Source organism: Cololabis saira, chromosome 9, assembly GCF_033807715.1.
Source record: "Cololabis saira isolate AMF1-May2022 chromosome 9, fColSai1.1, whole genome shotgun sequence".
In the NCBI taxonomy this organism is placed as follows: Eukaryota; Metazoa; Chordata; class Actinopteri; order Beloniformes; family Belonidae; genus Cololabis; species Cololabis saira.
This window is the reverse complement of record NC_084595.1, coordinates 33818895-33830941: the sequence shown is the minus strand read 5'-3', so window position 1 is coordinate 33830941 and position 12047 is coordinate 33818895. Positions and strand designations below refer to the sequence as shown.

The window sequence follows — 12047 nt, the reverse complement described above, 5'->3', positions numbered from 1 at the left end:
TTGTATCCTGCACTGCAGCGCTTTTGGTTTTTTGTTTTGACAAATACATCACCGTTTTTTGGAACTCCTGCCTTCTGGTCTCCTGCATCTGGGTCCTCATATACCACTCCCTCACAGAAACTACATTTCCATCCAACTTAATTTGTTCATTACCTTTTACAGCAGTTGTTACAAAGTGTTTTTTCTTAAAAAAAAAACCCCACATATGATGTATTTCAAGATCTGTGATTAAGACGATAAGCCTTGCAGAACCTGATTTTGTTCTTGTACAGATAAAAAACAGAAAGTAGCAGACCTTAAATGTTCTGTTCATGTGGCAGCCAGATGAACGCACTGTCTTTGCAAGAGCAGCCATTTATGAAAACTTCTCCTTATAGCTTGTGTTATGAAGTAACAATAATGTGACCCGGGTTATGAGGAAATGATACAAAGACAACTGGCAGGTGAAGACAAAGGATGTGTTTATTCATGATAGAATAACTTAAACAAAGTCCAAAGGAACACCAAAACCCAAACCTGAAAACAAGAGCATAAGGATGAACAGAGACAACCAAGAACAAAGGTTTTCCCATCCCAAGCCAAACACTCCACTTAAAAGTCCTGCAGCTTGTTGCAGCACCTACGCCGGCCCACTGGCCAGAGTGGTGTCGTCCTCCTTTTGTAAAGCAGCCCAGCTGATTATCCCCAACCAGCCACAGTCCGGGCAGCTCACCTGGCTGCAGCACTCAACCGCACGCACGCACGCACGCACGCACGCACGCACGCACGCACGCACGCACGCACGCACGCACGCACGCACGCACGCACGCACGCACGCACGCACGCACGCACGCACGCACGCACGCACGCACGCACGCACGCACACACACACATACTATGTCCCACAGGAAGCAAAAGCTTGTTAATTACTAAGTCAAAGCAGATATACCCAGCCATGTTGTTGTTTGCTGGTTTCCTCATCTTAGGACACATAACGTGTTATGGACATGAGAACAAAGTTAAAACTTTGAAAACATTTTTTTCTTCTGGAAAGAGACTAACAGTTCTGTGGACACTGGTCATGTGGTCATGCTTTGAGACTTGTTTTGACTGAGAAAGTATATCCGCTCGGAAAATACATTATGCTGCCATTTTCCTGCCGATTCCTCGAATACCATGCATAAGTAGCATGCTTAACGCATAGTGATCTGAAATATTCCCAGGAGGTTGAAAAACATTCCTGGAAATGTAGAAAAACCAATAACTGAAATAGATGTTGCACTGACTGCAACGCCAGGGCTCTGTATATCATATTTAAGGGTGTAATTTCCCCTGTTTCAAGGGGAAGATATTTTTATTTCTTCCCTGCCTAGAGCAATGATTTGTTTGACAGTTTTCAACAAAATAATCCTTCAGATGTTTTATACTTGCAGATAAAGCACTAAGCTATTCTTTGATCTCCTTCTACAACATTTCAGAGTTATGGTGTCTTTCCTGATCCGTCTCTTGTAGCCTGTAACCATTATCAAGCACACAGGTGCAAAGAACATTATATGCATGTGTATACATGCAAGCATGCTGCACAGTACACACCCAGTTATACTAGCATACTTCTAACCACAGGTTCACATTTGCAAAATGAAATGGCACGCACACAAGTCAGCTCTTAATGACTCTTCTGGACTAGGAAGCCATCGTGCCCATTCTTCCCTTGGGCAGCCCACTCTTTCGACAGTAGCAACAAATCCAACTTTGTGTGAGACTTACTTTCAGTTTAGCGTGATGTCGGAAGTTCATCCTGCAATTCTTAGCTGGCTGCAGCCTCAGAAAAGATTTCTTACAAATGTAGCAAGCCTCACACAGATCGCCACTCACCCACACACGGACTCTTAAGAGTCTCAAAACATCTTAAAACTCAATTTTCCATCTAGTCCCATTTTCACTTGCAACGCTGAGTCTTATAAAACATTTAAAGGAGCTGTCTGCACCTAATGTTCCTCCATTCTTCTCTTCTCTTCTCTTCTCTTCTCTTCTCTTCTCTTCTCTTCTCTTCTGTTGGAGCAACAACTTTCCTGGTTGTGGCTCCTGGAGTGCTGACAGATTTCATGTGGTGATGCAGAGGTGTGGTTGAGGGTTTGTTTTTTAAAACATCATGCGAGTCATGACAACAGACAAGGATGCCTTTGTCACTGCTGTATGATCTTTCCTGTCCGCGTCCACTCAGAAACTGGCTGTATTACTCAGTAATGACTAAAACCACTCAATTTGGTTGTACTTAGGTTTTTTTTTATTTATTTATTTTTTTTTTAAACCAAATAATTTTAGCAGCTGAGCTTATTTATCTTTAAAAATAAATTAGTGTGTTTTGAGGGACTGCGTTAAAAGACTTAAAGGAGACCTATAATGAAAAACACGTTTTCTCTCGCTTTAACATAATATAAAGTGGTCTCCTCTCAGCCTGAAAAAAAATCAAAAGCTTGTTTTTAAGACATTCAAGGCCTGTTTAAGATAGGTATTAGATGCCATAATAGGTCTCCTTTAAGTTTAGCGAGAATGACTTTTTCATATTTGTCTCAACACTGACTAAACTGTAGAAAGACTGCAAATTAATTATTTGGTCAGCGGTTACATTTGTAGAGCAGAATAGTAATCTTAACCTTGCTTCTGATTGTGGAAGTTGATTTTTCAGTTGACTTGCAGGCCGATTCATCATTTTGGCAGGCGTTTAATCTACAATACTCCTGGCTTTGAAAAGAAGCAACACACAATCCAATTGTCTTGAGAAAAATGTTCTGTACTAAAGCAAGACACCCACATAAAGTAATTCCTGCATGCTTTTAGAAGATTCTATTCAAGGAAAAACTGAAAGTAGTAATATGAAGTATAAACCATATTGCTACTGAATTGTTATAATTTCATGTGTTTATGTATGTATTTGGGTCACAAAATGTCCAACATAGCACACCTTTGTCATGTTATAATCGTGTTATATGTCATTCAGTGAACCGTTCACTAGATTTGCAGGGTCCGGTGACATCACTGTCCCAGTTCAAATTTCAATTAGGCGTCTTTCCCATCTTTATTTCCACCCAGCTTCACATCGTGCTGCATCTGCTGTAGCTCTGAAGTGGGTTATACTGTGCTGTAACACCCACTTTTAAAGAGGCACACCCCACAGAAGAGACAGCAGAGTAGAGTTGTGACGCAAACTCCTTCCCCCTAAAACCAGCTGAATGAACAGAAATGTAAAGACAGTTTAATTAAATACATTCTTGTGGTATTTTGACCGAGGCATGTCGCAGATTGCATTAAGAGCTCAGAAAGTGGTGCCAAGTTTGTTGGTTTTAAAAAAAAAAAAAGGGGCATATATCAAGTTTAAAAGGCATCTTAAAAGCAAAAGCTGGTTTTGACTGTAACATATATTTTATCACGTTTCACTTACCAAAGTGATCCCACTACACTTCTGTTTTACTCTTTTATATGAGTTAAAAATGTTGGCCAATTATAAAAGTATCTGAAAGGGCATGTGGTGTTTTGCGTGTGAACAGAGTTCATGGTTTTCTCCAGTTTGCAGAGCGTACGCCGTTCTCAGACTTCTCAGATCATTTTTACAGCCTGGAAGCCTCCTCCGAACATGTAATTACTTTAACAGGTTAATGTCACACTATCCCCCCACAGTGCTCCTTTCTACATGCTGCTTCTTCTTCATAATTCTTGTCCATTAGTGAGACATAGGGGAACTGGAAAAGAAATACCCTCCACTTTGGTCAAGGCTGTGAAAAACCGGGCATCACGCAGGCTTTGATGAATGTAGTAGAGTTGTAGTCTTTCCGCTGCTTGTATTGTCAGCGTGCCCTATTTCACTCCAAGGGGAGGTGCTTTGGACATCTAACACCAGGAAGAGGCCTCGGAGCAGGTTGAGGGCTAGCTGAGCTTTTGAGAGTTTTCGGGATCATTGCTCAAACTCTTGTCAAAAAATGGATGGATGGATGGATGGATGGATGGATGGATGGATGGATGGATGGATGGATGGATGGATGGATGGATGGATGGATGGATGAATACATACATACATTCATTTATACGTGCAGTATGTACCCATGTATGTACACATATGTGTCTAAAGATGGATGCTAGGGATGGGCGGTATGGACTAAAAAAATGATCGCGACCATTTCTGGCATTTATCCCGAAAACGATAAAAATGACGATAGAAAAAATACCAATTCAACTCCACCTTTGTAACTATAAATCTATTACCACATTCAGTCTTTGGAGCCCCCAAAACACTGCTCTAAAAGATACTAAATGCTACTAAACTACACCAATGGGAATTTTTCTTTCTTTCTTTCTTTCTTTCTTTCTTTCTTTCTTTCTTTCTTTCTTTCTTTCTTTCTTTCTTTCTTTCTTTCTTTCTTTCTTTCTTTCTTTCTTTCTTTCTTTCTTTCTTTCTTTCTTTCTTTCTTTCTTTCTTTCTTTCTTTCTTCCATCCTTCCTCCTTCCTTTTTTTTCTTTCCTCTCTTTCTTCCTCTTTCCCTTTTTCCTTCCTTCCTTCCTTCCTTCCTTCCTTCCTTCCTTCCTTCCTTCCTTCCTTCCTTCCTTCCTTCCTTCCTTCCTTCCTTCCTTCCTTCCTTCCTTCCTTCCTTCAGCTTTTACACAAAAACGTCATCAACGGGAATTTATCGTTTTTACCACGAGATGACAAATTCTTACCGTGGGGAATTTTTTTGACGGTTTATCGTGAACGGTAAAATATCACCCATTCCTAATGGATGCACATTCTTTTACTAATAAATTGCCACATTTTGAATGGATTGGAAGTTTAAATGGTATCATCAGCGCATCCATCTATTTTCTGTCCGTGCTTCATCCTGTTTAGCATCACTGGGGTTGAAGTCTAATCCCAGCTGTCAGTGGATGAGAGTTGGGGTGCACTCTGGACAGTTCACTCTGGTAGCAAACAATAGAAAATTCATAAATTGTTCATCATAACCCGTTTGAAATGCCTTTGGTGAGATTAAAGCAGACAAGATACATTAAACATGCGTTTTCTGCAACAAGAAATGAAATATTCATTTCAATATTGTAACTTTGTGTTAAAAATTTACAGTGGGCCCCAATTTTACGTTTGATATTAAAATATACAAAATGAAGTGAAACCCCTAATTAGCCTTTTGGATTTCTTTCCAGCTGCAGACGACAAATTAGACCCATTACTTAAAAACAAACACTGAGTGTGATCTCAATCAAATTCTTTTTCATTCATTAAGCAAAACAGCAGATCTGCATTTCCCCCTGAGTCTACAGTAATTACCATTTAACTTAGGGTCATAATTGGGTCATATCAGTCCTCAGAGGAACTACTAATCACAACCGAATAGATGCACGGTTCATCCAGTACCGTGATTAAGGCTCAATCTAGCCAGACAGTGCAGGGGAGCCAGTCAAAGGCTTGGGCTGCAACAGTGACACGACGGTGGTGCAATGCAGGAAAAGTCTATTTTTGGAGGGGTTGAGCAACAGAGCCGACCCCATGGCTAGCGATGGAGCTGCAGACTGGTGGTTATAGATAAATTTGGTGAAAGAGCAGTGTCTAACAGAGAAAAAATTGTGAAACAGGTGGCTGTTGTCACAAGATAGGTAGTATCAGCATCTGTCCTTTTCAACACATCTGTGAACAGTATTTATCTAGTCACTTCTCCACATCTGTAACGTCCTCATGGCTAAGAAAAATGTCCAATATGATGCAACACAACAACAAGCAGTTAAGAGCCAGTTGTTCACATGAAACTACTGTAGCAATGTATTGTATTGTGATGTAAAAAGGCTTTAACGTCTACAAAATGTGATGTGATCTTGTTTTTAATTTGGCACATTCATTAAAAGTCTTTATCAACTTATAGAGCTATATTGTGTACATATTTCACACATTATTTAATGCAGTTGAAGTTAACAGATGTGATGGGTTGAACAACTCAGTGACTGCTTGTAATAGGCGGATATGTTCTGACTGGTGAACACGAAGAGTGCTCCTGGAGTCAGCAGCTCCCAAAATGCTCTGACCCCTTCAGGTTGAGTGAGTGAGCTTAATTTGATGGCTTCGATACAAAGCTCTCATTGAAGTGTGCAATGCAGTATTTACGCTCTGATGATAGCAGATCACAAGCACAATGCTGGCAATTGACAGTACACATGATAATCATTGTCATCTTTAGCCTGTGATGCCCATGCATTTGTGTCTGTGACAGTTTGTGGATTAATAGACAAGTCGTTGCTCGACCCCAATCAGGGCATTTGTTACCATGAAGTGGATGAGGCTGAACACATTTTCACATATGCTTCACCGCAGAATAATTGAAAACCTGTGCCGATGCATTTCATCAAGTCAAAACAATTTGAAAGTTAGTGGATCTGGATAAAAAAATAAATAAAAAGAGGCAAAATTTCATTTGTTAGAACACAGTTTATCATAATTGTACATAAGGATATAAATAAATGCTCAAACTTTGTTTTGGAGCACTGTTTTACCCTGTTCACCTTCACTTCATAGAAATCGGTACAGAATATATCATACAGTGCTGTAGATCACATATTGTTAATTAAAAGCTGGAAATCCAAAAAAAGAGCACATTATACTCAGTTTCTTATGTATTTTTATGTATTGGGACTAAAATTCCAAGAGTGTATCTGCCATAGAAGTCTTTTGCATCCATTGCTGTTGATTTCATTAATATAGCTTTAATTCACTTACAATGTCTCTATGTAATAGGATAATGAAGTAAGAAGGCGAGTGCAGTTGATTGCAGCACCACATCCTCACCAGATGGTGTTATAGGGAAGATTGCCTGTGTTAATGGACCTCTGCTAGGGCTGTATGTTCTCATCATTACCTGCTCTCAGAAAAAAAGGCCTCGTTGATAGTTGTGAAGTTGATATTAATATTTAGAAAGCTTGTTTTAACTGGATATCCATGTTGTTTTAAACCATTGTGTGTGGCTTACAATCCCAATTTAAATTATTAGTAAATAAAGGCAGACTGTCTATGTGAGAATGTGGAAACGTTGGCAAGTCTGGGTTATGTTTACTTAAACCACATCTTCGGTGGAAAGTAATAAAACTATGTCTAGTAAACCATTTTAGATCCCGAGTCTTATTTTGTTATGATAATACTGTATAAATTATTGCTATAGAAACAATGTATTATGGTGAAACTCCAGTGAGGAAAGTCAAGTTTATTCTTGTAGCACATTTCATGTACAAGACAATTCAGAGTGCTTCACATAAAAAGATCTTGAAAATGTATTAAAAAGTAAAAGAGTTTAAAAACAGACAGACATAAGTTAAAAATAATAAAATAAATGAGATGCAAGAAGTAAATGTTGTGGTGGATTACTGAAATGCAACAGTAAATAAAAAGGTTTTCAATCTTGACTTAAAGCAAATAAGAGTTTCAGTTACATAAAACACATAAAAACTTTGAAAGAATCCGGTAAAAAAAAATGTTTTAAGTAAAAAGTGACTCAATTAAGTCAAGTGCAATTCTGAACAGGTGGATCTTTAGTTGTGATTTGAACAGAGACAGGTCAGTGAGTGTTCGTAACTCAGGGGGCATCATTAAGCATTCATTTACTCATTTTAAATACATACTTGCATTTTAAATTCAATAAAATGTGTTTCTCTTTTAAAAATAGTAAGGGCAATATTCACTAAGTCCCTCTAAATAACCAGAATGCACGCAGCAACAACAGCAGCAGCTGTTTAGTTGTAATTTAGCATCTTATTTGAAATAAATGAAGTCCCTCCCCTCTGTCTTTCGGTCAGCACTGGAATCAAAGAGTTAGAAAAGCCTCTTCACTCCTCAAGTGAGTAATTTTTTGTCCACTTAAACATTCTTCACATTCTACAGAATGGCCCTTGGTGCCTCCATGTCCCCATTAGATGTGGGGATCTAATTACAAATATCTGATTTGAAGGGGGGAATGAGTTAACCTTTGCTGAAATGTCACTGCATAACCATCTGTGAATGGCAAGGAGGAGGACCAGGCCCGAGGCATTTCCACAGCGACACACGGAGTGATAGACAGTTGGCCTACCTCAAGGGAACAATGTTCACGGGGCTCCATTTTCTCTCAGTCTCTGGAGAGATTTGTTTTCCTATTTAAATGTAAAATATGTGGATTTTTATTTTAATCTGATGATTGAGTGGCTACATCACCAAATGAGTTTGCTTCGATAGATTTAATACTCCTTCCATATTTTATATTTGCACAGCAAATCTGTAATAGGATTATGTGTTAATGCAAAGAACATTAGCAACATATATTGATTTTCTTGTTATGAAGCTTAGCCCACATTTCTTGGCAGGTTTTTACAGTTTCAAGAGTTGCAAATCCTTTGTGGTGCAAACAGCAGGAGCCAGTGCAGCCAAGCCTCTGCAGGGCTGTCCTGGATCAGTTTTATGATTTAACCATAAAGGCTGTTACACCTGTGATCTCAGGACAATCGATCTGCAGAAAAATGAAGAAAAGTACTCTGCTAAATGTCAGTGCACATGAAATCGATATGTACTTGTTCCGCCGTATAATCCGACCTCCCTCCCCCTGCTGCCCAGTCACATAGACAGACCACTAATGTAATGGAAAAGGGTCCCTGATTCAAATATGATGTTATATTTTGTAGATGGAAAATGTTCTACTGCTTACAAGTAGGGGTCATAGATTATGATATGTTAATACTGCCCCAGTATTTTATGACTGCAATATGTTATTGTGTTAGCACTGCAGGACGAATGTTGTAGTCTGAAGGATTTTGTGTTCCTGCGTCACAGGTGCATTGTTCATAAATCTTACCCTGTTCTTTCTTTGCAGCATTGTCAAGTCTCTTTGTCTGCTCTTGTCGTTAAAAAAGTGTTTTCTCTCCTGAGGATGTGTTCAATTCAACCTTTTACCATGCCCTTTTTGTCCATCTTTTGTACCTCTCTTGTTTATTTTTTTTTTCATTTGTTTCAGCATATGAAGTGTTTATTTTATTCCTTTCTATTCCAGCCTCTTTCAGATCGTAGGATGGGTCGTGACAGCTCACCAGTGTTGATTAGAACAAGGACCAACAATGCTTACAGCTCAGATTATGCAACACTGCACACATGCACATGTACTGTACACTGCAACATAAAGAGAGTACTCTATTATTAGAGCTCCGGCCCCAGTCTCTGTTTGTATGCAAGGTGTCTGAAATGCTATAATCTGTGAGACAGATGGAGGGTAAATGTGCACATAATGAATAACAGGTGCTGCAGAATTTTTCTTGCCGTTTTCTCGTTTACTTTTTAAAGAGCAATAGACTGAATAGTTTGACTCCCTGTTGCTACCCTTGTTGCCAGCCCTATCCCCGAACGCTCTGAAACTACCCTCATCTCCCAAAAGAGTCACATTTCTGTCTTCTTTCACCCACATACGGCACATCCTCGAGATCCAGAGCTCCTCCACCGTGGCTGCCGCTGCTGAAGGTGCAGGCTCACAGAGGCTGTGAGGTGGTTTGACTTTTGGCAGGAGTTGAGAAGCTGCTGACGTGTGCGTTGGGCAGGATGTGTGCAAGCAGCAGCGCTGGATCCTGTTTTTTAACCGCAGCAACTGGAGCTTTTGGCTTTTAATGCAAAACATATACAGAAATAACAGTAGTGTGCTAACCTCAACTCATAACGTCCTGCTCAATCACTGAAATGCTCAGGCTCATGTGCACACGTGAAGTCACTCGTATCTATGCAGGTGGACATTCACTGCAGCATATTCAGGCTTGCTCTGAATTACATCAAATTTAACCATAAGAAGATTTACTTCTTTGTCTTATTCACTTAAGTAGTCGATATGAAATCACAGAGCATGTTTTGTTTTTTCCCTCTATGCGTTGAATGTCTATTTGGTCAAAAGTCTCTCTAGTGTAAAACAGAAGAATGCATTACACTGCAGTTAAGCAAATCACATCCTGCATAACAGGTTCCTTGAAACAAACATGCCTTGATAGGGCCCCTGCTTGCTTTCGTAGTCATACGCACACCTACTATATGTTTTACATGTACACACACGCTTGAGAAAATTAGGCAGGCATGTTTTGCGCGGTTTGAAATTTCACGGTTCAGTGTCGGCAGCATGCAGACGCTAGGGACAGACGGGTTATGGTTAGACTAGCAAAAAACAAAGCACAACCTGCCAGAGGAACAGCAGCACTTGTTGTCATGATGGAGAAGGATTTTAAGACAGACACATCACTCAAGGAAAGAAAAACAGGTCAGGAGATTTAAGGGGACAGTGTTCTGTCAACATTTTGCCAATATTACATTTGGGCAATTTGAGTCTCTACCTGCAGTCTTTTGTGTATGCAAGTTGTACCTGTGCAGACCTGGTCCTCTGAATGAAGCCTTAAGAGGATCAATAGGTTTAGCTGACTGGGTACAGCAGGCACACCTCTTATAGAGTCAGGACATCCCACTGACTGGAGGGAGGGGGAGAAAGACGATCAGCAGCGAGACACAGAGCAGGAGAGAAACTGAAGAGACGCTCCACTGTTTTTCTTAATTTTTTTCTACCTTCATTCTTCTTCACTTCCGTCCCTGGGAGAATTGTGAAAGGACAAAACTGAGAGGAACGACACAAAATAAGAGAGACAAAAGGGGCCGAGCCAAGAGGATGAAAACGAATCTCTGAGTGTGTGAGTGACTGCGTGTGTAACATGCTCTGTCATGCTGGTGTAACGACTTCTGCCTCTCCAACCGGCGTCGTTGCTTGTCAGGAAAAGGAATGTTTACCAGAGGAATGAGTCCCTGAACTGGTTCACCATGTGGATGTGGGACAGTAATTTCCAAACCTTCGCCGGAAGAATCCCACGGAAAAAAGAGCAGCGGCCGAAGAGCTTAGCCGGTCCTGCTGGGTGGCCGCCCGTGTGCTCGCACTGCTGACACTCATTTAGAAACTGACTTCACTCTAAGCTTAAGTCTTCTCATACTTCCTCGTAGTTCTTATTTCTTTCTTTAGTCACCAACATTTATTGGAATTTCCATTTCCCCCTCTGGAACTCAAAGGATTTTATGGTGCTATGTTGTTCTTTTGTTTTGCGTTTGCCTTGTTAGAAATAAGCTGGAGCTTTTTTGTAGTGATCCCCTTAGGATCAAACAAGTGAAGCTGGATATTATTTTACCCGAGGACTGGTCTGAATGTACATGCCACCACAGTGGACTTTTACAGTACTATGGAACACTACGGTTCACACAGATACTGCGGGGCGGCATATGCAGATAGATAACGGAATAAGGAGCCTCAAAGGGTGAGAGGTTAAAGGAACGGGGGATCAGTGCCGACACAGCTTGGTTATGAAGCCTGGTCAATGCCCAGGTGTTCCCAGTGATAGGCCCATGATGCACCTCAGCCATTTTCCCTTTAGACGGCACTCCTGGATCTGGTGAGTATTGCTACCACTAATGACACATGTGAATGTGTTTATTTTTGATTGCTTTTTTTTTTTTTTTAGGGGGTTACCTTTCTTTGCCTTTCCTTCTTTTTTTTTGTGTTGACAGAAAAGTATGCTCCCGGGTTTATTTAAAATAAGATTGTCACTCTCATGTGTTTTAATTGATCATATTTGTTGCTTTAATGCTATGGCAAGTAGTCCCTTATGGCTGCCCTTCACCAGTGTTTTGTTTCCCCCCTCCCGCCTCAAACTTAGCTTAGCTGTATTCAGGGGAATTTATTGTTGAATGGGCCAGACATTTCCTGTCATTTTCTCCCACACTAAATGCTTCAGTTGATCCATAAACTTGAGGGCAGGTCAGAAATAACAAGCCAAGCACACAGAGGTGTTTTAATACTGAGACTGCTATTAAAGGGCTGGAAAAATATTTATTGAAACGAGCTGTGCTGCCGGGGTTTTTTTCTGCTGTCTTGTTTTTATTAGTCGTACTTAGGCTGGGTATATAATGAGAATAGCCGTCTCTGAGCTATAATATAAACTTGGAAAGACACAAGGAAGTCAGCGACGCCATCAGAAAAGGCTGTAAGCACTCGGACAATGTTTGTATT

The 12047-nt window shown here is 40.3% G+C and overlaps 1 protein-coding gene across 3 annotated transcripts in view; it reads left to right on the top strand.

The window, feature by feature from the left end:
• Positions 1-12047, top strand: part of pde4d (phosphodiesterase 4D, cAMP-specific) — a 155052-nt gene that overhangs the window by 88570 nt on the left and 54435 nt on the right. The window contains exon 1 of one of the 3 annotated variants that reach the window (XM_061729334.1): positions 10485-11430. The exons of the other annotated variants lie outside the window; for them this stretch is intronic. Coding sequence (XP_061585318.1) covers positions 11342-11430 — 89 coding nt within the window. The 5' untranslated portion in view covers positions 10485-11341. Of the gene's footprint in view, positions 1-10484; positions 11431-12047 lie in introns of those variants that run through there. 3 annotated transcript variants of the gene reach the window in all.